The sequence below is a fragment of the Rattus norvegicus genome, chromosome 8 (assembly GCF_021556685.1).
Source record: "Rattus norvegicus strain SHRSP/BbbUtx chromosome 8, alternate assembly SHRSP_T2T, whole genome shotgun sequence".
In the NCBI taxonomy this organism is placed as follows: domain Eukaryota; kingdom Metazoa; phylum Chordata; class Mammalia; order Rodentia; family Muridae; genus Rattus; species Rattus norvegicus.
The window spans coordinates 49001772-49029657 of record NC_141541.1 but is presented as its reverse complement, the minus strand read 5'-3'; the positions used below and the strand labels follow the sequence as shown (position 1 = coordinate 49029657).

Below are 27886 nucleotides of genomic sequence, written 5' to 3'. Positions count from 1 at the left end.
ACAGAGTCTTCAGAGTAAGTGTAAGTATTATTGGATTTCTCCTTGGGTGGTGAGGTCAAGGATCACAATATCAGTCATTCTTAACCACTTCCCCTAGGAAACAGCCATGTTTCTTCCAGAGTGTTCTGTAGCAGTTCCTCTGGAAACCACGGCATCAGTATCCAAAGGAGGGGTTGGATCCTGTCTAAGGATATACTGTAAACTATTAATGGGAGGCAGGCTGACTAGTCAGGCACTACTAGTTCAGTTTATTAGTTGTTAACTGACATTCAAGAACTGTTGGAAATGGATGGGAGAATGACTTGTCTTAATCACCTTTTTTTTTTACTGTATTATAGGATACAGTCCCTCCCCCTCAGCCTCCACCCTGGTACTTTAAAACATGTTGCTTCTGGTAACTATACAAGAATTGGGGAAAGTACTGGATGATGAATTCTTGAGGAGAGAGAGGTATTGAAGAGTCTAAACAAACACGGAGTGGAGGGGGGGTAAGGAAAGCCTTAGTGATGATTGTATATCAGGAGTTCCCTTTCCCCCCAAATTTCTCCAGCTGTTCTCCCTTCTTTATTCCTTCTAGCTACTTTCTAGAGCACTTGGAAAATATTTAAGCTGAGATTAGACTAATGTTCATTATAATAGTTGTGGATTTTTTTTTAGCAGTCAGGAAAATAAGAAAAATATTCAAGACTGGTTCTAATGTTCTAGGACTATAAAGACCACTCCAGAGGGTTCTGGAACTTTCATTCTTGTTTGTTTCAAATGTTATTCATAAGTTGTCTTTAACTAGATAGTATGTGCCATGGGCTTCAGGACTCCTAAACTATTTGGGGAGGGGAGGATAGCAGCTGAAATCTTCTTTGTGGAAATGGTTGTAGCAAAGTGGCGCTTTCGTTATAGATACTAGCTATTGTGGAGGTACTAGCTGTTGTAGGTGCTGGCTGTTTGCTGTAGGTACTAGCTGTTGTAGGTATTAGCTGTTGTAGGTGCTGGCTGTTTGTTATAGGTACTGGCTGTTGTAGGTACTGGCTATTGTAGGTATTGCTTTTGTAGGTACTGGCTGTTGTAGGTGCTGGCTGTTTGTTGTAGGTACTAGCTGTTGTAGGTATTTGGTGGTGTTAGGTATTGTAGGTACTGACTGTTGTAGGTACTAGCTGTTTTAGGTACTAGCTGTTTTAGGTACTAGCTGTTGTAGGTACTACCTATTGTAGGTACTAGCTGTTATAGGTTCTAGCTGTTATAGGTACTAGCTGTTGTAGGTACTAGCTGTTTCTGCTTTACATTCGTTTATTTGCTCACTAGCCATGTGTTAAACTCTGGTATGCTCTGGAGCAGGAGTGGGGCCATCATGACAGATGACTGCCATAGAAGTACAGAGTATGGGGGAACATGGATCATATCTGTTAAAGGCCAAGCTCCTGCCAGAAATGCTAAAGCTGTGAAAGCTCATGGGGGCTCTCTACTGTCTCCCCAAAGATGAATGCTAGTTCCTTCCTGTTTATTTCAAAACTGGGGTGTGATTTTGTGTCTAAGTAAATAACATCCAGTTAAAAAGACCTTAGAAAGTACAATTTATTACCCACTGTGAGCTGTGAGCTTATCAAGAAGATGATAACAAGTATTAAAGGATTAGTTCAGTTTGTGACCTATACCTCATCTGTTCCATTTCTTAGTAAGTTGGAAAATATAGAAAACCTTGATAACTATATTTTTTCAACCTCCTTTCTTCAAAAAAATTAAGTAATTTTTGTGGGGAACATACATGTTATTGTGTAGTCACAGAAAACAAAGGACAGCTTTTGGGGATTGGTTCTCTCCTACCACATGGGTCAGAGGACAGAAAACCTTTATCTGAGACACCATCTGGCCATTTGAGATAGGGTCTCATTGTGTAACTTAGTTTGACTTTGAATTCCTAGAGTCCTTCCTAAGTGCTGAGATTCCCACTGTGATTCATCAAGTCCAGTAATGCATTTTTAGTTTTACTATCACAATCTGACTTGTATAATTTTTAGTGTATTGCACTTAAGAGATTTCCCCAATACTTACTAACACTGAGAGGTTTTACACAGTAAACCTACCCTAACTCAAAAAGTGACAGATTCCTAGAACTTCCAGAGTCTAGATGTCACCAGTTTCCTGTCATAGATAAGGAGAAGCCATGGCCTGGAGAAATGACGACACAAGACTTGCTCAAGCTTACACCACCGATCAGGGGCAGAACCTGGTGTCTTAGCTACATTTCTATTGCTGTGAAGAGACACTTTGACCAAGGGAACTTATTCAAAAAGTAACTTAATTGGGGATCTCCTTATAGTTTCAGAGGTTGAATCCATGATCATCATAATGGGAAACATGGAGGCAGGGAGGCGTGACACTGGACCAGTAACTGAGAGCTTACATCTCACAAGTTCATGACCGAGAGAGAGAGAAAGAGAGAGAGAGAGAGAGACAGAGAGAGAGAGAGAGAGAGAGAGAGATAGACAGACAGACAGACAGACAGAGAGAGACAGAGAGAGACAGAGAGAGACAGAGAGAGACAGAGAGAGACAGAGAGAGACAGAGAGAGACAGAGACTGGGTGGGTCTGGCATGAGATTTTGAAACCTCAAAGCCCACCCTAGTGACTTACTTCTTCCAACAAGGATACATACTTCCTAATCCTTCCCAAAACAGTTCCACCAACTAGAGAGCAAGCATCCCAATACAGGAGCCCACAGTGGTCATGCTTATTCAAACCACCACACAGGGTATAAGACATGCCCCTTGTTTTTCCAATGATGTCAAATATAAATTCCAATACCATTCATTTCACATCTAAAATATGAAATGTACACTTGTCTAAAGGAGGTATAAGAAATGGACAATCTTACAAGTTGAGGTCTTGGGCCAGGAATGCAGCTCCATTGGTAGAGTGCTTGCCTGGTATGCACAAAGCCCTGGGTTCAATCTCAGCACTGCGTAAACTGGGCACGGTGATGTATACTTGTTATCCCAGCATTAAGGAGTATGAGGAAGGCACTTTCAAAGTTCACCCTTAGCTACATAAGAAGTTCAAGGCTCGCAATCCCATCTCAAGACAAAAACTCTCTGCTCTTCAACACTGTTGTGGTGAATAAGGAGAACACCCGAAACTTGCTTAGCAAATGTCATCAAGTCTCACAGAGGGGGAAAAACTGTAGCTCCAAGTGCCGTGTCATAATTCCTGGAGATCTGGGGGAGCCCCATCTTACCAACCAATATGAAGAGAGGGCCTGGAGAGATGGCTCCGTGACGGAGAGCACTTGCTGCTGTCGCAGAGGACCTGAGGTTGGGTTCCCAGGAGGGGACATGGTGCCTCAATGATCCTTTGTAACTCCAGTTCCAAGGGATCTGATGTCTTCTTCTGACCTCTAAGGGCCCTGCATGCAAGTGTTACATGTACATACAGACAGACAAAACATCCATACACATGAAACAAAAGTCCATAAATAGGAGTAGTAAAGAGAAAAAGACTGCACCTTTTGGGGTTAGACAGAGAGGTTCATGAGCAGCTATAGGGAAAAGGGGGACTTCAGAGAAAAAGTGGGGAAAGCCCAAAGTACCAGAGAAAAAATACTTATCCTCTTGCCAATAGGTGAAAAAAAGAGAGAGATAGAAAGGAAAAACAAAAACAAACAAAGCAACAAAATAACCAGAGGGACTGGGAATTCCACCTTTGTGAGTCAGGGCTCAGAAGTGTGGACAGACTTAACAGAGCCCCAGCAGACCTGTAGTTACCGCAGTGACATGGAGAGTTCTGGAAGGTACATTATCTCAATAAGACAATAATCATTCCACCTCCCTGAGGGGTGGTTCCTTAGCCAGAGGACTGACTGACCCACCTGGATTGACTCTTGAGTTTTGAGTAGCTTGGAATGGTAGGTTCATACCTAGACTGGCAGTAGACTCCATTCCTTTGACCAGAAGGAGAATGCCTTTCCTCAGTGGAATTCAAGGCTACTATAGCAACATAGCATTCCTTGTGATGATGTAGCCTTTGTCCTGCATAACTGTCATCTCAGTAGACTTGAGAAGGTAGACTTGTTACATCGTAATCTCTAGTGTGAGCGCTTTAGATAACTTACTTCCCTTTGCTCCCAGATTATCCTTGAATTGAAGTGGGGTCATAACAGCTGCAAATGTGTTATTGAACTCCAGTGCATGCCTTTAAGCCCAGCACCCAGGAGGCAGACACAGGCTTGGTCTACAGAATGAGTGCTCGCTCGGATGACAGCTAGGGCTATATGAAGAGTTTCTGTCTCAACAAAACAAAACAACATCAATAACAATAACAAGAAGCCACAAATCTATTGTTAAAAGGAAGGAAGGAATTTGAGTTTGAATTATCCAAATGATGTAATTGCCGTAAGCAAAGTTCACTAAATAACAATTAGCCCCCTTCATTTTAGTGTGTTTCTGTAGACAGGTTGTACCTTCAGTTCATTAAGCTATTGATTTTTGATGAAAACCTTTAATTATTTAAGTAAAATAAATGCCTCCATTAAATGAAGATTTATGGGTTACCAGTAATTGCCACAAAGTGTGTCTATGGAAACATTTTATTTCATACCTGCAAAAGTGAATTTCTAATCTTTTTGGATTTGTTGCACTTTATTTCCTTAAAAGCCATTGATAAGAAAAGCAAGATGCAACAGGATTGAGGACCCCTCAGAAACAATTGTCAGTTTTGAGGGCCCTTTAAAGAGCATCACAAACTCTACACTTAAGCAGAAATTGAATTTGCTGCTCGTGTGCATAAAAGATTTAATGGCATATAAATTGGGAATAATTATTCTGTTTCAAAGGATTAAATGAAACCTAAATCAGTAGTAATATGTGCAGTTTCACTCTAACTGTCTGCTTAACATAAAGAGGCAAATAAATAACAGCTAACGGACGGTGGGCTCTGCTTTTATTCCCCTCCTCAACAGGCAAAATGGCCAGTTATTGAATATTTGATTGTGAGTGCAGAGGACGTTAATTGAACTAGAAACATGCTCTAATTTTAGTAATTTTTTGATTGAATACAAACTGAGTATGAGGCTCTTCATTAAATGGAGATTTGATTTTATTTTGTTTGAAGTTATCACAGCACGGACTCAAACACGGTCCATTAAAGGCAGCAAATACCCCACTGAACGCAGGCGAGGTGCGCCCCCCGCTCCCTCTCCTCTCTGCATCCATTTCTAACCCAGGCCTCTGAAGAGAAGCCCCGGCATCTGTTGTCTGAAGGGTAACAAAGGAGTTGTGTTCTCATTGTCCACATGACCTTCCCATCACATGAGGAGGAGAAGAGGTGCGTGTTTTGTGTGCAGAAGATTGCCTGTGAAAGAGCACTTCACACTCATTTTGTCCCCGTGTGTTGACCCAGACTGCAAAACACAATCGGGCTCCTTAGCACACGAGCTCGGTACAATAGGGTCCTTTAGTATCATGTTCTGTTTCAACAACTCGATTTATTTCTGGGAAGCATTACAATTTTCCATGCACATGATTTTGAAAGGGGGGAAAAAAGCCCCTCATTAGTTTCAACATGTCTTCCATTTGGAACTGGGGAAGGGGACGTTTGAAGACAGCCATTGGCATCGAGTTCCTAAAGCTCTCGTGGTTGTCTCAGTTTTTCTTGTGTGTAATGTACCTCCTTGGCGTTTCCCTCTGACAGCTGGTTCTCAGCAGCTCAGCTCTTCTCGTGTGTTCCCAGCCCTTCCCACACAGTCTAGTTTCTCCTTAAAACAGCATGAGGCTCTGTCAAGCGGCCATTTCTTAAAGACGATCCACTAGGGCCTTGACTTTATGTTTTTTTCTGGAAGGGACGAAATAATTTTTTAATTCTCTTACTTGTGTCTCCCTGATCATGCTTTAGTGGCTGTTAAAACACTTTATCGTGTGGATCAACTGCTATTTCTTAATGCCATTTCCTAAATTATGATTCCAGTCATTTCCCAGGGAACCTATCTCATGACTAAACACTGGACTTTTTTTTTTAACGGGTGTTATATCTTTCAGGCCACCGGGGTGCCACTTAGAACCTGATGCCCTTGAAATATCCTAAGGCCTGCAGGGAGAAGCATCCCTAGGGCTTCATCAGCAGGCAGCATCACACACAACAACCGTGTTATATCCTAGAGACCGAGTGCAGCAGACTGTGAGCAAAACCCAGTTATGGGGCTCACTGACACGCTCTCCTAGCTAGTGCTGGCACCATTCTTACTCTATGCCAAGCACGGACGTTAAATAATCTGCCCATTATTCACAAAGTACTCAGTGACACCGGAAATTATTCAGAGAACGCATCGTGATTGTATGGATGGCTGTCAGCCATCACTGTCTGAGGCTAGTTAAGTGCCGTGGGGCCCAGTCCGAGGGCTCCAGTTTTTCTTTTTTTTTTTTTTTAAATTTATTTTTTTTTATTAACTTGAGTATTTCTTATTTACATATCGAATGTTATTCCCTTTCCCAGTTTCCGGGCAAACATCCCCCTAATGCCTCCCCCTCCCCTTCTTTATGGGTGTTCCCCTCCCTACCCTCCCCCCATTGCCGCTCTCCCCCCAACAATCACGTTCACTGGGGGTTCAGTCTTAGCAGGACCAAGGGCTTCCCCTTACACTGGTGATCTTACTATGATATTCATTGCTACCTATGAGGTCAGAGTCCAGGGTCAGTCCATGTATAGTCTTTGGGTAGTGGCTTAGTCCCTGGAAGCTCTGGGCTCCAGTTTTTCTAAGGCAGTCACAGGGATAAGAATATGTACACACACCTTCAAATGCTGGGCTCCCTGTGGTATCTTTCCATGACTGGGGTAAGATGCTTGAAATCAACACCTCAAAAGGAACAATAGTCTCTCTGGGCTCACACGTCCATGGGTACTTGACCCTGTTTCTTTAGGCCTCTGGTAATATGGAGGCAAGAGCGTCTGTGAGAGAGAGGAGGCCTGTTCATCCCATGGAGGCCAAAAGCACACACAGAGAGCAAAGCTCCACTGGCCCAGAGGGACTTAGCTTCCTTCTATAAGGCCCCATGTTCTAAAGCTTCTACCACGGCTCAGTACTGTCACAAGCTGGGGGACCAAGCCCTCAACACATGGGCCTCTACCTATTTTTTTTAATTACTGAAGTAACTTAGTTACACCAGGAACTGCGTTATCTTAGACTAACAGGATGACAGGAGGGAGGATGGATTTTGACATATTATGGAACAACTAAACATGGATCCCCTGGAACTGGAATTTGAGGTGATTGTGAGCAACCATGTGGGTCCTGAGAACCCAACTCCAGGTCCTCTGTAAGAGCTGCAAGTGCTCCTCCCCACTCAGTCATCCCTCCAGCCCAGTGATGCTCAGTGTGGTTCCCAAGAAGACTCTTCTAAATGTCTTCAAGAGAATGTGTATGTGTGTAAGGCCACCCCAAAGCTCATCCCTTTGGCTATTTTTGTTTGTTTTTAAAGATTTGTTTATTGCATGTATATGAGTACACTGTAGCTGTTCTTCAGACACACCAGAAGAGGACATCAGACCCCATCACGGATGGTTGTGAGCCACCATGTGGTTGCTGGGAATTGAACTCAGGACCTCTGGAAGAGCAGTCAGTGCTCTTAACCCCTGAGCCATCTCTCCAGACCCACTTTGGCTATTCTTAATTGGTGACCAGTCTTCTGTCTAAAATCAAGCATTCATATAATGTAGCTAAGCCCAAGCTCTTCCAGGATTTAATGAGGTCCTCGAATATCTGAGTTCTGGTTAACCTTGCATATCTGAGCTCTGGTTAGCCTTGAGCTCTGAGCCCCCACTTTTCTCTTCCTCCTGTATCTGCAGAACATTTATTTATTCTTGGGAAACAAAGTTCTCTGTCCATTCAACTCTGCTTTCCTGCTGTTCCCTCAGCCGGGGATATGTTCCCTCAGTAATGGCCATGACTTCCTGTGGGAAGCTCTCCTCAGCCTCCTGAGACACACTTTAGTTTGTGAAGGCAACACTGCTACTTAGCACACTGGGACTCCTCAGCTTAGTAAGTGCTCAATAAACACTTGTCAAAACAACTGTGGACTACTAAATAAAAGAATAAAGTTAAATTCAGGTTTTCCTTCCAGTAAACCATAGGTAATAGGATACAGCCTTTTCTTAAGAAGTTGTATTTGCTTAAAGATAATAATTGAGCTTTCTTCTCCATGTAAACAACTGCACTTAAACCTTAGATAAACACTACAATCAGTCACTGATTTATCCCAGTGCAAGAAGCATCTTCATGTTAGCATTCTAAACATGTAGTTACTCTTTAAAACAAATATCAACCACTGTATTTATGTTGCAATATTTATGGTGGTTCAGTTCATTTATTCTAGAAGCCTTTAACTCATCTGTCCATAGAGCACTACAGTGTACTAAGAAAGAAATTAGGGAAGATGGACTGTAGCCCCTGCTGCCCCGTGACTTTAGTCAAGTGAGAACAGAATCCCAGCAAAAAGCTAATGAGCGCATGTGCAGAGCCCAGTAAGACACACGGCCTCTTGCCAATCATTAGTCAGCCATGAGAAACAGGCCAAGTACAAAAATCCCCATTTGAGACAAACTGCCCTGAAGCTGAAAGGTGAAAGGCCCATTGTCCAAATACTGAAGTTTGTGAGGCAGATAACCCACAGGAGGCATATGCCCATCATAGCCCTGAAGACAGGCCATCCTGTGGTATCTGTGTGGGAGACAGTGATGTCCCATTCCCTGACAGAGTTTTGCTGGGAAAAAAATCCCATTCAGGAAAGGGAAGAACCTCTTCCATCGGAAAGTTTCCCACCCTCTTCACGAGCTGAAAAACTCACAATGACAACTTAGAATAGCATATGAGGGGTTTTTTTGTTTTTTGTTTTTTATTTTGTTTTGGGTTTTTTTTTTTTTTTTTGCTTTAAATCAAAGAAATCCAGGTCCACATTAAGATGGGTAAGTTGGCATCACAGGGACCATTAGTTTGTTTACCCAGCATAAAATTATGTCCTCTGTAAACGGGAATATCAAATAGCATAAAAAGCTGGGTGATTTACATTTTCTTTTTGATTAGAGGATTTTGTCCACTGTCCTCAACAAGGAAAAATCTCTCCCATTTAGCTTTTGAAGATCAAAGAGGCCATTAAATATGCCATATTACCAGCTTTTTCCCCCCCAGTTAAGACTACGGGCTACTTTAAGATTGAGGCCGTCATGGCAGAGGGGAGGACTTTATTTGGGCCCAGTTTGCTTCCTTAGCCAGGACGACGTACTTAACCGTAATTCTGAGAGACTGCCCTAGAACTTGAGGCCCACGACGACCTGTCTACCGAGCCCTGTGTGCATGGCTCTGACAACCGAGACGCTCCGAGCCGCAGTCTGACTCTAAGCCTTGTGTGCGCCCCTGTAGCATGTTTGACGAACATCTATAGAGAAGAGGACTGAAACCCAACATTCCTGAAAAGAAAGGGTTTTATCCACTGGGATAAAAACCTGACTCTCCTCCCAAGAGCAGAAACTCAAAATGACGTTATGTATTTCCCTTCCTAGAAATAATAAATACCCAAATATGTATACAGCCAGCTTCTTTTCCTTCCCCTAGCTCCTCTCTTCTTTCCTCCTTTTTTGAGACAGGGTTTCATGTAGTCCAGGCTGACTGTCAATGCATCTTGTCGTCAAGGATAACCTTGAATGGCCGATCTACCAGTCACCTCCACATGGGTGGACCCCTAATGCTGGGGATAAAATACAGGGCTTCGTGCATACCAGGCAAGCCTCTCTATCAACTAAACTACAAGCCCAGCTGTCCAGTGTGAATCGCACTTTTAAATACCGACTCACTGTCGGTATGCAGAAACAGTAGGAATCTTGGAACCATAAAGACACATTGCTTTGACATCGCAGACATTTCATCTTTGTTTTCTTGCTTTTAGAGTTTAGTTGGCAAACATTTTGACTACAGATTTCAGTGAACTTGGGCAATTAGATCTTTTCTGTGGTTCGAATTTGAGACTTAGATGCTCCCTCACCATCTAGAGAGTGAAGGGAAATTAGAGAAAGGAGTCCGAGATTGAGTTTAAATAAAATGGTGAAGTGAATTGAATGAGTGTGTGTGGGTGTGTGTGTGTGTGTGTGTGTGTGTGTGTGTGTGTGTGTCTGTGTCTATGTCTGTGTCTGTGTGTGTATGTGTGTAAACATTTTACTGGGTCTGTCGCAGCTGGGAGCTGTCACTTGAAGGCAACCCCCTGACCCTCGCACCCCGGAATTTACTTTAATTAAGGACTTCTCTTTCTTTTTTGCTTCCGACAGCCATCATCAGGTAGAAGACAAATATTCAGACCTCCGATATGATCCCAATTGGAAGAATAAAAAAGAGGAGGGCCAACTATTAGCTGTGGAAGCATTGCCAGAGTCTGCAGATAGCTCTTCGGACAACCTGCCAGGGGCTCCGCTCTACCCTTCCAGGGAGCCGTCCATGAGACTCTCAGTGGGGAAAGGCAAAGAGAAGAGGAGTCCTCAGAGCGAAGCCTCCTTACTTGGAAGCGAATTTCTAAGCCCAAAGTACGAGTGTGGCACCCGTCAAAATGAGTTTTTTTCAGAACTAAGCGACAGTGACCAGGAGGACCAGGAGGAGAAATCCAGCGACCTGTCTCCGTACCTAAAGAGTTCAAGCTCACACAACGAAGTTTTCCTGCCAGGGTCACGTGGCCCACGCAGAAGGAAATCCAGACAGTATTTTGTGGAAAAAAACAAGCTGACTTTGGGATTACCCGCTCCTAAAACAGACTCTTACCTTCAACTTCACAATAAAAAGAGAGGAGAGACTCGCCTCGAACAGGTACGTAGCAACTGCTTAAACAGCTCTTCTGAAGCCGTCCTGGGATTCCTGTGTTTGAAATGGCCGGATGTCTCTTCCTTCTCGGTGACGATGCCATAGTAACCACTTGCTCCGACAGAGCAAAAGCTTGCATGCTGTCCCCCCAGCTGCTGCCACTTCCTCTGCCACCTCCTTCTCTTCCCTCTTCCTCTCCCTTCCTCCTGTTCTTTTTCTTCTTCTTCCTTTCATTTTATTTAGTCTGTGTGGGTAGCGCGGGGGCTTGTGTATGTGGCTGTGTATGAGGTAAGCTTGAAGGAGTCGCGTCTTCTTTTCCTGAGGATCCACCTTGGGCCACCAGGCGTCGTGGTAAGTGCCTTTACCGACTGCTTGGTCTTGCTAGCCCAGATGCTTCTTGTTGCTCGAAGGTTATAACGCCATCTGTTCTTAAGCGCAAAATAGAGCTCACCTGTGGTTCGCAGTGCTGTAACTGGTACAGTTCGATCGCTCTATCTAAAATGTCTCCATTCAAAGACCCAAAGAACTTTTAAAATGTTTACTTCGTGCGCATGAGTGTTTTGCCTGCATGGATATCTATACACCAAGTATGTGCCTTGGAATTTATTTATTATGCTGTGTGTTCCAGTAGATGAAATGCAGGGCTCGGCATTTAATTCCCTGTGTTGACTCTTCACCTCACCATTGGTTACGGCCTGACTGAGCGCCCCAGTACATTAGAGGTAGTGTGAGGCATTCGCCCCTAAGAACCACAGCTTGCACAGGAAATGATTCTACATCCAGATTCTGTGAAGGCGCTGGGTGCTGGGGGCTGGATGCTGGGGGCTGGGGGCTGGGGGCTGAGCTGGGGGATGGCATGGGGTTGTATTGTGAAGCGGAGCACAGTATGGAAGATTTTTCTTTTTAATTCTTCAGATGACTCTACCTTACCAATTCCTGTTGCTAATCAGTGCAGTGTCCCTCACTGTCCTGCACAAGTAATATGAAATGATTACAGCGTAGACACTCCATTATGGAAAATCACAAAACTAATAAATCCCCTCTTTTCCTCATCTGATCACTCGGAGAATAAGTTATTACTCAAATGATAGGCCTGGTGGACGCCGGGCACAGCGGAGCTTACTTGTATGTAGTCTCTTCACTTGAGGAGTTGAGACTGGAGGATGGCAAATATGACACCAATCTGGACTGTGTAGCAAAACCTTGTCAGAAAAGGAACACACAAACACATTCACACACCACACACACCACACACACACACATACACACACACACATATACACAATTCATATACACACATACACATTCAATTCACATACACATACACACAATTCACACACACACATACACATACACACATACACATACACACACATTCACACACACATATACACAATTCATATATACACATACACATTCATACACACAATTCACACACACACATACACATACACAATTCACACACACACATTCATTCATACACACAATTCACACACACATACACATGATTTACACACACATACACATTCATACCACACACATACACAAACACATTCACACACAAATACACACAATTCACACACACATACACATAATCACACACATTATATATTCACATACATGTACAATTCATACCACATACAGATTGACACATATATACACATCACACACATACAATTTACACACACACAGTTCACACACATGCATACACACATTTACATATACAATAACAACAAGAAAATGCTATTACAACAAGTAAATATAGTTTTATTTTATGGACACAAATAAGGATGTCCCTATCAGCTCACCTCCTAGTGAATATGTCAAATATACTATGGACTCAAGTGAAGAGCTTGACTGACGGCAATTCCACACCCTTACCAGAGAACACCTATGAGGGTAGAGTCCCTTTCAAAGAGTAGCTGTCTTGAAACAATCAAACAAAAATGTGAAATTCAAAATTTCACTCGATTGCTTACTTAAAATATAAATGAATGACAGTATCTTTCCCAGCCTCGCCTAACACTTTTCAGTACCATTTTGTTTCCTGTTTTGAGTCAATGTCTTGCTTGTAGCTCAGGCTCCCCCAGGCTAGCCTCACGTTCTTAGCTCTTCAGTGCTGAGGTAACATCCAGTACTTATCACTACTTTTGAAAGTGTACCTAGACAAGCCACTCATGAAGGAGAGGCAATAGTGAGGCTGAATTAAGGAATTATATTTTCAGTGTGAGGGGGGAAAGATTTACCATGAACTCTGGCTAACCCCTGAACTGCTAATTTTCATAGTAGTTACAAGTTATCTTTGCGATCAACCTTGGGGTGCTTTGGTTGTCTCACCAACTGTTTCTCTTGTGTTTTGTCACAGAGGAAACTTTAAATGCACCTTAGATTTACTGCCTCTGAGCTCCTCATGACTTGCTGTTTGAAGGAGATGTTGACTTTGCCAAGCCATGCTCTGGGTCCAAATGTCTTACTGCCGATTGCTTATAGCATTTGAAACCTTCCTTCACCGTTTCTCGAAAGATGGATTTTATTCTTACTCTTCTTCTTCTCTTTCAAAGGGTAGAAATATCTTTGACCTAACAGTGCCATAATGATATGTGTCATTTGTTTCAGTGAATACGGTCAGTAATACAAAAATGTGTGTTCTTTCTGAATTGTTATATCTGAGCATGTGACAGCTTCCCCCACTGATGTCTGGCTGGGGTTTGGCTTGCTCGTTTTGGGTTTTGAGACACAAGTTTTGTGTCCTGAACTCTCTTTGTAACTGAAGATGGCCTTGAACTTCTGATGGTAGTTGGTTGGTTGTATTTTTAATCAAAGCTAAACGACTGGTTACTAAGTTCATAATGAGCAGGCATAATAAGGAAAGCTGCAGAAGTTAAGAGTTCTACTGAGCCTGGGAAGAGGCCAATGGCTCAGCACCTGCCTTGTAAGCTTGAGGACCTGAGTTCAATACCTAGGACCTACCTAAAAGCCTTCCATGGCCATGTTTTCCTAAGGCCCCAGCATGTGAAGCAGTAAGAACAGACAGAGCCCAGGAGCTCACTGTAGGCCAGCCAGCCATCCTAGACAAGACGGCAAGCTCTAAGCTCAGTGAGAGAGCCTGTCTCAAGGCAATGAGGATGGGAATAACATAGAAAAGCACTCTGAGTCATGTCCTGATCACTGCATGTACACACACTGGTACACACAGCCACACACGACACAACACACAACTGAACGATGAAAGGTGGAGCCCTACTGGATGTTATAGTACAGGGCTTCAACTCATAGGGTGATGTTTAATACATATATAGACAGAAAACTGGAGCACAGCAGAATGGGAAGTCAGTAAGGAGAACGGCACACTATGTGGCACACTAAGAGATGCTGCCCTTTTCAAAACAGCAGCCTGGGTAACCCCAAGGAAAGCAGCAAACTGGATTCGTATGCTCCTAACTCCAAATAGGTCTCACATTTAATTATTAAACTTTAACCATCAGAACACTAGAAAGAAAACCATAGGAAGATTCTCTTCAGAGCCCGAATTATTTTTTAAAAAAATCAAGAATCCCTAGGAGATTAATAATTTGACTTTGTGTATATCAACATCTACCAGAGAAAAGTAGAAACAATGTAAAATATAAGAAACAAACTATGAAAAACAATTCTCTAATTTATATCACAAGTCAAACTCCATCTCTACTACACGAGGCTATCTTTCTGCATGTCAATAAGAGGGAGACAGAAGTCACCATAGAAACATACATAAAAAGCTGAGATGGAGAGTCACAGAGAAGTTAAAACACGAGGCTATACTCAGCATCTCTCACTACAAGAGAACAAATTGATACTCTACTGAGATTCATTTCCGCCTAGAATTAATAAGCGGAGGATCTGTTGATAAAAATGCACAGCAATGCCAGGAAGAGGAGAAATCAGCAGAAGCAGAATAAAGGACGATTTATGTCTACGCAAATACAATTACCCTCCCAGGGAAACCAGAACATGATGTCAAAAAAGCAGCCACATTGCTGTCCTCTGCCCTGTGCTAGCTCTGTGACCTTGTACAGGCTATTAAACCTCTTTGTGCCACAGCGTTCTCATCTATAAAGGAGATAATAATGGTATTTTCCTCATAGGGTGGTTAAGAATAGGCAATGAGTAGGCTGACATACAGAGAGGGCTTACCTTAGTGCCTGACTCACAATAAGGGCCGAATATGATTTTGTAATTAGCATTGTTATTTGACCCAACATACTCCACTCCTGGGTATTTGTCCTAAATAGATGTGTGCAGTCTTAAAAAAAAAAAAAACTATACAAGATGATTCATTTCAGCTTTGTTTGTGATATAAAAAGACCCGAAGCCACCCAAATAGCCGTCCTTGTGGAGGGAGCAGTTATGGAAGTGACGGTAGGTCTGCACACTAGGGCAAGCTGTGGCCGTTTAGGAAATAGACTCCCTCTGAAACGCTTTGGTCGATTTAACAGGAGTTTTTAGTAAGAGAAATTCAAGGGGCAAGAGGGGCAGAGGGAGTAAAAGCAAAACAAAGCAAAAGGAATAAAAATGCACATGTGGTTGAAGTGCCACACACACCTGTAACCTCTGCACACGGGGAAGCTGAGGCAGGAAGATTCTAAACTTTAGGTCTAGACTATGTGGTGAGACACTGGGGACCTCTGCATAGGGGATGAGTAGGAAGGAGTGGGGGGAAGCTGTCAGGGCTTTCCACCTTCCGCATCTTTATCCCCTGGCTTTTCTTACTCTGTCTCTGCTGTTTATTTGTTTTGAGGCAGGGCCTCACAACCTAGTTCATAACCCTAGCTGCCCTGGGACTCGCAGAGATCTGCTTGCCTCTGCCCCTGGAGAGCTGGAATTAAAGTCATGGACCGCCACACCAGGCTATGTCCATTGGTTTTAAACCATATCTCTATACTATAATTATCATATTTTTAAAAATCTAAATTAAAAAATAGCAACAATGAGGGTCAGGGGAGGCTGAGGACTGTGGGTCAGCTAGCCAAGTCTGGCCTGGCACACACAAAGCCCCGGGTTTGATCCCCTGGCACCATTTTGACCAGACCTGGTAGCACACGATTGTTATCCTAGCAAGTGGACAGTGGAGACAGGAGTACCAGAAGTTCAGGGTCTTTGTTAGTTACCTAGCAACTGGAGGCCAACCTGGGATACATGGGATCTGTTCTCAAGGGTGTGTGTGTGTGTGTGTGTGTGTGTGTGTGTGTGTGTGTGTGTTAGGTAAGGGTCACTTACAATATTAGCTTTGAGTTAACTTTGATTAAGTTCTTTCCTGCATACAGTCACCTAAGTTGCCTGCACATGGTTCAGAATGGAACCACAAGCCTTAACTTCAGTTTCCCTGTGGTCTTTCCCGCCATTCTTTTCATAGAACTGTTGGTACACATTCCCATTGTCTTAATCAGGGTCTTACTACTGTGAGCAGACACCATAACCAAGGCAAGTTTATTAAGGACAACATTTCAACTAGGGTTGGCTTGCAGGTTCAGAGGCTCAGTCCAGTATCATCAAGGCAGGAACATGGCAGCAACCAGGCAGGCATAGCACAGGAGGAGCTGAGAGTTCTACATCTTCATCTGAAGGCTGCTAGGAGAAGACTGGCTTCCAGGCAGCTAGGGTGAGGGTCTTAAGCCCACATCCACAGTGACACACCTACTCCAACAGGGCCACGCCTACTTCAACAGGGTCACACCTTCAATAGTGCCACTCCCTGGGCGGAGCATATACAAACCATCACACCCACATACTTTCTTCCTCCCTCCTTCCTTTTGTGAGACAGGGTTTTTCTATTATGCACCCTTGGCTGTGCTAGCACCTGACCTATAGAGCAGGCTGGTCTTGAACTCAGCCGGCCAGCCTCTGCTTCTCGAGTGCTGGGATTAAAGGTGTGCACATACTCTTTAATATGGGTTTAGGCACAGGGTGTGTGATGCCAGGAACCAATGGGAAAAGCAGCACACACTAGAGGGCACCTGAGCGTCACCATACAGTCTCTGCTCAGCCGGAATCCACTGACTCTTATTCCGGAGTCTGCAGTATTTGAAACTCTTTAGCATATGAGTCAAATTTATGGCCTACCATTAACGGGAATTGTGTTCTGAAACTGTCCTTCTATCTTGATTTCAATAGACTTTGAAGATGAAGGTGAGGTTTAGGCTGAGTTCAGAAGAGCTCTAAGTGCCTTATCCATGTGATTTGGCCCTTTCCTATCAACATCAGGAAAAGAAATTACAGGTAATTTAAAACTGTAAATACAGGGTTATCAATTGTCTGTGGTCCTCAGGACTATGTAAAACCACAAACTGAAGCCACTGTCCAGATCTATGGGCCAACAGCAGGCCAATCAGTCCTGAGTAGTTACTGAGCACCAACTCTGTCCTAGGTTCTCTTTTCTCTACTCAGGACGCAACAGAAAATAAGGCATATAGATCCCCCATTTATCCAGGAGCCTGCTTTCCATCTATGTGACCCAGACCCAGAAACAGGAAACATCTCTTAGAAAACCAAACAAGCAGTATGTACAGAAGTAGTCTGGTGGAGAGGCTGAGCCCCGAAAGAATGAATCCAAAAGACAAACACATCAGAGATCTTGGAAGAGCGTTGACCTGCCCCACCTTGTAGCAGTGCCCTTGCATGAAGAACAAGACAGTCTGCGGTGCTGGGTAGTGTCGAATAAGGCCATAAAACTGAAGTCAGAATCAGGGGCTACATCCTGAATCTCAGCACACGTTCTTGATAGCTGTTTGAGCAAGTGACTCCTTGAAACCTTACCTTGCTTACCTTGCTTATGGGGTCAACAACTTCTACAGTGGAAGACTATTCGATCACTTTATACAAAGCTCCTTACATATGGTGGACCAGCAGTAAAGGGAAGGTATGGGGGGGAGGGGTATGGCTCAACCAGCAAATGCGAGGACCTAAATTTGATTCCCCAGAACCCCTGTTGGGGGTGGGGAGGACTGGTGATGATACTGTGTTCTGAAAAGGAGAAGATAGGGGATCCCTGCAGCTCACTGGCCAGCTAGCTTACCCTAATTGGTGACCTTCCAGGCCAGTGAAAGAACCTGTTAAAAGAAAAAGAAAAGAAAAGAAAAAAGAAAGAGAAAAGAGAAAATAGCTGGCATGTGCCTTCAATCCCCAGCACTCAGGAGGCAGAGGCAGAGGCAGGTAGATCTCTGTGAGTTCAAGGCCAGTCTGGTCTACAGAGTTTCAGGGCAACACAGAGAAAGCCTGTCTCAAAACAAAAACAAACAAAAGGGAAGGGGACTAAGAAAGGACACATCCAAGGCTATCCTCTGGCCTCCACATTCACACCTGCATACACACATGAACAAAATATGTATGCATGTGTGTACATGTGTGTACATGTGTACACAGTCCTTTCACTATAGGAAAAGAAAGAAAACTACACAAGGCATAGACTCTCCTAAAGGGTCTTTTCTTATCTCAAGCGACAGCGCCAGGAAATAAAAATAGAATCTCAGGTGGCAGAAGGGACTCAAGAGGACATACGTGGTGAGATGTCTATTGTGTATAATGTGCCATCTGTGGTGTTGCTACTCGAAGACCATCTATAGAGGGGATCCACTTTAGCCAGCATTTTTTTAACTGCTGGTGGTGGTACATCAAAATATCCCAGAGAAAAACAGCTTTAAGGGAAGTTTCTATGAAACCAGTTTCCGTCTGTCATGTCGGAGAAGGTGAGGCAGAGCAGAGAAGCTCATTTTATGGCCAGTAAGTGGAGAGAGGGGTATGTCCCTTCCCCCACATTTTACTTCATCCAGACAACCAGCCCCTGAGATCAAGACATTCATATGCAAGGCAAGTCTGCCTGTCACTCTTAGTTGGTCCTCTTAGAAAAATGCTACCATTTTTATTGTGTTTACCATTGATCGCTTGATTGATTTGGCCTGTGGTTGCCACTGCATTGTGTGGAGGTCAAAAATCAACTTGTGGTACTTGATTCTCGCCTTCCACCGTGTGGGTCCCGGGAATCAAACTCGGGTTGTCAGGCTTGGCCACAAGCACCCTTACCACGAAGCCATGTCACCGGCCTTCGAAACTTGCAATCTTATATCCACCTAGTTGGCACATTTCTTTAGTAATTGAGCTTTGAATTTAAGATAAGGAGCTTATGAATAACTTTGGGTCATATACGCAGTATTTAACGCTTTGGTTTTAAATTATAATTTTGCGTCATAATCCTTTCAACGTTCCCCCCTCCTCAAATCTGACCTCTCAAGAGGTCTGCTTGGCTACAATTCTGATTGTTTCTCTATTATCTTTTTGTTTATTTGGTGCCTCACTGTAGTACCCTGACTGGCCTTGAATTTACAAAGATCCACCTGCTTCTGCATAAATCCACCATGGTGGTACACACTTGTTACCCCAGCACTTGGGAGGCAGAAGCAGTCAAGAGTTCAAGCCCATCCTCAGATACCCTGAGCTCTCATGTCCAACCTGGGCTACATGAGACAATGACTCAAGGAAAAAAAAAAAAAACACGCACAAATGTTGACTTTCTACATCAGATTCAGGATTATTGGTATGTTCAAGTGACATTCCATACATGGAAGCTTTTAATGTCACATAGGCTCTATGTGACGTATTTGTTATTGAATGCTTAGATGAACTTACAATGTCCTATTGAGAAGTATCCATCCAAGTATAAATTGCTCTTCTTTTCCGTGGCTGCTATTGAGGGACGCTTTGAGTTGTCTGTAAGATCTAGCTTTCTCTTGTTTAAGTAATGACCATCTTTTTATAACTACACTTGGTTGGAAGCACGGACTTCGCTCTTACAGAATGGTTTGGTTCAGCACCGCTTTTGAGACCCGGTTCCACAGCGCTTGCAGAAGTTATTCTGCCACCCAGCAGGGACTCCAGGGCTGTCCATTGATTGATAGATTTTCTTATTTTGTCCTATACCAACACAAGAGCACTTACTTATGACTGTGTAATTCCAATTGAACTTTATAGGTTTTTCAATATGAGACACTTCTGAGGCATCCTTCATATGGGCCCTGCTCAGCACTCTAGAGCAACACTTCATTAAATCCACGGGACTGAAGACGGATCCATGCAGAAGGAAACTTCCCATGTAGCTTAGGCCTGCTCAGTGGAAAACTGGAAATTTCACACAATTAATCATTTTTAAGGATTATCACTCCTAAGTTTTCCAAAATGTCCCCATCACTTTGGATAATCCTGTGGTGTCTTACATCATAGGGCTCATTGCATGAATTTGAGTCAAAGTCAGAAGCAACGTGCCTGACACTTTTGTCATTTGGATTAAATGACCCAGGCTGCTGTGAGTCTGTGCACATGCCGTGCTACTGTGTGCACGCCTCCTCCTGAAATCTTATGGAAGAGAAGGAATGAGATACGTAAACAACCCAAACTTGCTAGAAACTGGCCTCCAGACTAAGAATCACTAATCCCAGACACGAACTCTGAAACACTCCCAAATCCAAACCATTCGAGCCACCACCTGATCTGTTATGGTGAGAAGAGGAGAAAAGAGAAAAGGGACAGGGGGAAGGAGTCAGAGACTGACTGTGTATGTAGAAGGGGTGGACAATAGACGCCATCTATTAGCAATGAGGGAGAAATGAAGCAGAAAGGATATCGTCAGCTTTGCCAAGGTGGGGGAAATTCCAATTTAAACTAAGTCACACGGCAACTCTCTGAAGATATGTAGGCCATGAGAAAACATGCATATTTGGGGGAGATGATATATAGGGAGGGGTAACCATGAGAGGTTGAGGGGCTGAAGGACCTGTGGACCCGGGGTCACAGTGAGCAAGAGTGGGAGGGAAGATGAAGCCCCACTCTCCACACCATTCTATTGGCAGTTCGCTGCCTGGGTTTGATATAAACCACAAACCTGCCTGGACAATTAGGTAATCTTCACTGTCCCTCAATATCCATGGGGGGCCTTTGTCAGACACTAAAATCTGATGAGTTCAAGTCCCTCCATCAAATGGTGTGGTATTTGTGTAACTCCTATGTTCACCGTGTGAACTGTCAGCTCTTGCTTACGTTTCACAACTCACAATAGCTATTATGTCATATTATCCTGGGAGTGATGGGGTTGAGGCTTGAGTCTGGACATGCTCAGTGCTGGTGAACTGTGGTTTGTTTTTAAACAGAACAAACAAACAAAACACATTGTCAGTTGGACACTTGATTGGTTTTGTTTGTTGTTTTGTTTTTCTTTGAGAAACTGGGGATTAAGCTCATACTACGGAAGAGCTAAGCCAAGCCCCAGTGCCTGATGGATCCCATGGATATGGAATCTGTGTAAACAGCTGCCTGTATCCATTCTAATGAAGCTGGGTGAGCTTAGGAACAACTCGGGTCGAATTTGTCATCTAGTTCTATTTGTGGCCATCTCTATGCCAGGCACACTCAGAACCACTATGAAGTACAAGTGCCCTGATCTGTATGTACAACATGACAGCCCTGCCATGGCCCCTCTGTTCAGGCCTTGTGGAACTTCAGTAAAGAAGGGTGTGATGATTAGATTTATAGCAACTTGACACAAGCCAGAGTCATTTGAAAGGAGGGGATATCAATTGAGAAAATGGCTCCATAAGTTCCAGCTGTAAGGCATTTTTCTCAATTAGTGATTGATGGAGGAGGACCCAGCCCATAGTGGGTGGTGCCATCCCCTAGGCTTGTGGTCCTGGATTCTATAAGAAAGCAGCCTGAGCAAGACAGGGGAAGCAAGCCAATAAGCAGCATCCTTCCATGGCCTCTGCATTAGCTCCTGCCTCCAGGTTCGTGCCCTGTTTGAATCCCTGTCCTAACTTCCTCATATGTATATATGTTGCCACTTTGATCCCAGCACTTGGGGTGGCTGGCAGAGGCAGGGGATTTCTGAGTTTGAGCCAGCCTGGTCTACATAGTGAGTTCCAGCACAGCCAGAGCTACACAGAGAAACCCTGGCTCAAAAAAAAAAAAAAAAAAAAAAACAGTACACACACACACACACACACACACACACACACACACGGAATTGAACAACAAGTTCATATTGAGCATACATGGTCTCGGCGTTCTATAGGAATGGAGATAGGCAACAGAGTACAAACATTTCACGTGTGTTGTCGCTAAGCAGCTGAAAAACACAAAACCCTTTGATAATTTAAGCAGCCATGCTGGGTGTCAGCAAAGTCACCTCATAGTAGTAGAATCTGAATCAGTCTTTTTTCGCTGGCCACAGAAACGTGAGCAGGTGTAAAACAACCCAGGGCAAAAGTACCAGGATCAGTGCTGCCGAGCGCTCATTAGCCAAGTGAATAGCGAGGGCCTTACTAGATCCAGTGATTATGCCCGAAGTGGGAATGTAAGTAGCTGATATATCAGAGCAAGAAAGAGAGAAAGAGAGAAAGAGAGAAAGAGAGAAAGAGAGAGAGAGAGAGAGAGAGAGAGAGAGACAGAAAGAAAGAAAGAAAGAAAGAAAGAAAGAAAGAAAGAAAGAAAGAAAGAAAGAAAGAAAGGGAGAAAGACCTTGAACCTGGGCTGGTGAGACAGCTCAGCCAGTAAAGAGGCCTACAGCCAAGCCTGACAACCTGAGTTTGACACCCAGGGCCTACGTAGTGAACGGAAAGAACAAAGTCTTCAAGTTGTTCTCTGCCCTTAGCATGTGCACTGTGGCATATACATCACACATGTATGCATGCACACACATATGCATACTCACACACATTTACATACAATGATATCATATTCCTTTAATCTGACACTTGGGCACGCGGTTAGTTGCTAGTACACACTAGTACTAGGGACACACACAGCAAAGCCTTCTCAACTCATAAAGCTCCCGTGGCAGATGACACGAGACAGTAAGAAGGGCAGGATATAGTGGGGGGACACAGCCTGCAGTGAGAACTTTCTAATGTTAGCGTGTTTATGAAGCATGTGTTGGTGTGTGTTATGCAGATCCTCTGTGTCACACGGCTCTGGGTGAAGCCCTGGTTCTGCTCTCTGCAGCGCCATCTGATTCTCTAAGAACCCCGATGTGTTTCTTTGAGAGAGAAACTGCAGCCCAGTCTAGCTCAGCTGTCCTCGAATCTGAGTTGCTTTCCTCCCTGCAAACCCTCACTTCAAAGCAAGGAACATAATGTACAATTTTTTAATGGCTCTAGACCCAAGCACTCAGACTCTCTGCTCTTCGCCTTACCTCAGTGTAAACACCTAATCAAGATTGCCTGCGCTTCAACAGCAGCAGCCAAATGCAATTTGAGAACCACAAGCCTTTGAAGTCCTCCCCGCAAAGGCCGGTTTTCTAGTCTGGGATAATGACATACCATGATTGCTGTCTTTGTTGTATCTTTTCAGTACAGAAGCAATTATAGGCCCCAATTTAACAGAATAGACATTACACAGCTTACGATGCTCAAAATGCAATTTCATTTGATCATTTTCTCGATTTGATTGGTATTAATAGAATGGCTCACAAAAAAAAAAAAAAGAAAGAAAGAAAGAAAGAGAAAAAATAGATGGCAGAGGTTGTGTCCCGCTCCACTTTCAAAGAGCTAATGTAGAAGTATGTTTTACCTGCCTAGCAAGCTCGCTGGGGTGATTCAGCCAAGCTTCACCAAAACATTGTGCACAAAAACAGTGTGTGTCCTTCGCTCCCTGGCAAAGGAAGCAGCCGATGCTTGATTAGCGATATGTGAGGTTTTTGACAGAACTATGCAGGCAAGGTTGCTGTCTTAGTTAGGGTTTTACTGCTGTGAACAGACACCGTGACCAAAGCAACTCTTGTAAGGACAACATTAATGGGGGCTGGCTTATAGGTTCAGAGGTTCAGTCCATTATTGTCAGGGCGGGAGCATGGCAGAATCCAGGCAGGCATGGTGCTGGAGGAGTTGAGAGTTCTACATCTTCGTCTGAAGGCTGCTAGTGGAAGACTAGCTTCCAGGCAGCTAGAACTAGGGTATTAAATTCCACACCCACAGTGACACACCTACTCCAACAAGGCCACACCTCCTAATAGTGCCATTCCCTGGCCTGAATATATACAAGCCATCACAGTTGTCAGTAGAAAATTAATGTTAGTGATGATAAACCCCATTACCTAAAGCACATTTTCCATTTCTCTTTTGCAAAAAGCTGGAGACTCTACATCCCATTGGTCATCTCCCAGGAAGACATGTTAAGCCTCTTTGAAATTAAAGAGTATCCTTGCCTGCTTAGTCACCTTAGTTAGAATTTTTCCCTTCTCTTCATTTATCATCAGAGTTGATTTTTCCTTTAAAGAAGTCGGGTTTCTGTTTAACATCATGGTAAGGGTAGCTAGGCCTGGACACACATCCCTGGAATTCCAGTGCTCTGGAGGCTGAGGCGGCAGGATGAAGGCCAGCCTGGCCTACCACATAGCAAGACCCTGTCTCAAAACTTTAAAAAAAAAAAAAAGCAAAAAGCAAAACCAGAAACATTTGCAATGATGCCCTAACTGTTACGAGACCTAATATTTTGTGATTCGGGGTGTTTCTGAGAACAGTTGTATAAGGGGAGCCCTGGTACAACTTTGGGGAGTAGTTCTTGGCCTTCTTTGAGCATTCTAAAGGTTAGGCTATTTCATGATGTGAGGTCATCCACTTACAGAGGAGGTTATCCATTCAAACGTGACGACCGTGTCCAGGGAGAAGGCAGCCATAACTGAACAGTACATCTTTTTTCCATCTGTATTTTAGGAATAAAAATTCAAGCAGTTTTTTTTTACTTTTCTTCTCACTTTAAGATCAACTTTATAAAAATGTATTATTATATTATTATTATTGTTATTGTGTATGTGTGTGATGAATGAGTATGTCACATGCATGCAACAGTGCACATGTGGCAGTCATTTTCCCCTTCAGCCTTTACACACAAGCTTGTTAAATATGCACAGCAAATGGTACCTTCTAAGCCAGTGGCTCTCAACCTGTGGGTCATGACCCCTTCGCCAAACCTCTATCTCCAAAACTATTTTTGTCATGATTAATGACTAGCAAAATTACAGTTATGAAGTAACAATGACAAGAATTTTGTGGCTGGCGAGGTCACCTCAACATGAAGAATTGTATTAAAGGGTCACAGTATTAGGAGGACTGAGAACCACTGCTCACCAGCCCCAGATCAACTTTCAATTATTTAAGTTTCCATACTGTCTATCTTCCTTTCCTGGTGTGTGTGTGTGTGTGTGTGTGTGTGTGTGTGTGTTAATTCTGATAGCTATTTCATGGACTTATTAGAGGCAGATGAGGTTATACTCAAGGCCAAGGAAACAGTGTTTTTATCTTTCTTGAGCTAAAACATGCCATCCTGAGGGGTGAGACTGTCTTCATTGTCAAATGTTTAGTTAGTACATAATAGTCAACATATTTCCCTCTTAGCGTCCACTGAACATTAGACCCCACTGGTCAACATAAGAAGCAGAGGGAGAATCTGAACTCAAGCCTGTCAGATCCAGTCCCTACCATCCTGCATTCTTACACATGGCCACCCCACACTCCACAACCTACCACAAGAAATTTAGCAAGATAAGTAAGTACAAAACCTTAAAGCTATATTTAAAAACTGAATTGCATCCATTCAGAAAGGAAGAAACTTGGCATTTTATAGGTGGGGAAGCAGTCAGTAGTCACCAGAACCTAACTGGAGCAGCGTATCACAGCGGGAATGGATGAGGAATCCTGAGACGGAAACATTAAGAATGTATAAGAGAGACTTTGAGTCAGCTGGACACTGCTAGCCAGGAGGAGACGCAGGCAGACTGAATGAATGTCTTTTAGAGTAAGTGTGGGTGTCCTGAGGCTTGAAATGTCTTCTTTACAGGTTCTCTTCCATACTAGAGCTCTAAGTCTGCTTTCTGATGGCTGTTCTAACAGGTTCTGTACAACTCAGACACATTTTTTTATTTTAACTTTCATTCTTTAAATACATTACACCCAATCATAGTTTTCCCTACCTCCACTTCTCCCAGTTCTCCACCTGCCTCCCCTGTCTCCTAGAAACACTTCTCCATTTCCCTTTAAAGAAGAAGAAGAGGAAGGAGGAGGAGGAGGAGGAAGAGGAAGAGGAAGAGGAGGAAGAGGAAGAGGAAGAGGAGGAAGAGGAAGAGGAGGAAGAGGAGGAGGAAGAGGAAGAGGAGGAAGAGGAAGAGGAAAAGGAGGAAGAGGAAGAGGAGGAGGAGGAAGAGGAGGAGGAGGAGGAGGAAGAGGAGAAGGAGGAGGAGGAAGAGGAGGAAGAGGAGGAGGAGGAGGAGGAGGAGGAGGAGGAGGAGGAGGAGGAGGAGGAGGAGGAGGAGGAGAAGCCGGCCTTCCAGGGAACTGAACATAGTATAACATTGCAATAAGACTAGGCACAAATCCTGTTATCAAGGCTGGATGCAGCAATCTGGTAGAAATAAAAAGATCCCACTCATAGGCAAAAGAGTCAGAGACAACCCCACTCCCATTGACTGTCCTACAAAAATGCCAAGCTAAATAGCCATAACATATATGCAGAAACCCTAGGTCAGACCCATGCAGGTCCCGTGATTGCCACTTCAGTCTCTGTGAGCCCCTTTGAGCCCTGTTTAATTGATCTATGGACTGTGTTCTCCTGGTGTCCCTGACCCGTCTGGCTCCTAGAATCCATCCTCTCCTTCTTTCGGGTTTCCCTGGCTTCATCCACTGTTTGGCTGTGGGTCTCTGCATCTGCTCCAATCAATTGCTGGATGATGCCCCTCTGATGACAACTGGGCTAGGTACCGATCTGTGAGTATAGTAGAGCATCATTAGGAATCATTTCAGTGGCTTTTTTTTTAATCCAATCATATTTGGTTTTATCTTGAGTCTCTGGGCTGACCAGCTTCTGGTTCTTGTTCATCTACACAGTGTCAGGTGTGAGCTCCCCTCTCTTGGTGTGGGCCTCAAATTGGACCAGTCCTTGGTTGGCCACTCCCACAAGCTCTGCTCCACTGTTAGCCCAGCACATCTTGCAGGCAGATCATATTGTAGACTGAAGGGTTTATGGCTGGGTTGCTGTCCCAGTTCCCACTGCTGAGAGCCTTCCTGATTATAGAAGATGGCTGGTTCTTGATATGAAACAAAAGCCCAGTGGAGGGCTGGTAATTTTGGAGAGCTGTGATCAAAATACTTGAAAAAACATATAGAAAAGGAAAGATCTGTTTTGCCTATGGTTTCAGAGGTTCATTATGTAGTTATTTTGGTTACTTTGGTTCCACTGATCCTGGACTGATGGCCCAGGATATCATGATGGCAGCATATGGAGGAAAATGCTCTTTACGTTGGGTAATCAGGAAGCAGACCCAGTGTAGCCTTAAAAAGCAAGCTCTCAGAGGCTTGTGTTCTCCAACCAGTCCCCCACCTCCTAAAGTTTTCAACACCTCCCACCATCTCTCCATCCCCCTGCCTCAGCTTCCCAAGCAGGGAATGACAGGTGTGCACCACTGCACCTGCTCAATGGCACAATTAAAGTACGTTAAACTAAGCTGTGATGTTTGGTGGATTAGGTGTGTGTCTTGGTTAGGGTATATGTCACTGTGTTAGAAACACCATGACCAACTTGGGAAGGAAAGAGGTAAGTTCATCTCACAACTCGAGATCACACTCAGCCAGTGAAGGAAGTCAGGACAGGAACTCAAGGTAGGAAGCTGAAGGCAGGAACTGAGCACAGGCCACAGCATAATCCTTGCTCAGTTTGCTTTCTTTTACAACCCAAAACTCTCAGCACAGTGGTGGCACTACCACAGTGAGCTGGCCCCTCCCACATCAATCATCAAGCAAGAAAATGTCCCACAGGTCAATCTGGTGGGGACATTTTCTTAATTGAGGTTCCTTCTTTCCAAAAGACTCTAGCTTGTGTAAAGTTGACAAAAACTAGTCAGCATGGGTATTAAGTACTTTTTTTAAACTTATGATGGGTTTATCAGGACATAGTCCCCAATGGAGGTAAAGGGTATGGTATCATGTGTCTGTTGATGGGATCAATTGTTACTTGCAGTATCATGTTCTAATAACTGTCCTAAAGTTGTTTACGGACAAGGTA

General features: G+C 43.8%; 1 protein-coding gene and 1 long non-coding RNA gene across 6 annotated transcripts in view; one reads left to right on the top strand and one right to left on the bottom strand.

Moving 5' to 3' along the window:
* Window positions 1–27886, top strand: part of Jhy (junctional cadherin complex regulator) — a 56731-nt gene that overhangs the window by 8945 nt on the left and 19900 nt on the right. For 4 of the 5 annotated variants that reach the window (NM_001429449.1, NM_001429450.1, NM_001429452.1 and 1 more), the window contains 1 exon segment: window positions 10297–10825. In NM_001429449.1, coding sequence (NP_001416378.1) covers window positions 10297–10825 — 529 coding nt within the window. 5 annotated transcript variants of the gene reach the window in all.
* Window positions 19790–20200, bottom strand: LOC148004088 (uncharacterized). Its single transcript, XR_015627187.1, has 2 exons — window positions 20062–20200; window positions 19790–19966 (listed from the first exon to the last, which is right to left on the bottom strand). It is a non-coding gene; the product is annotated as an uncharacterized LOC148004088 (long non-coding RNA).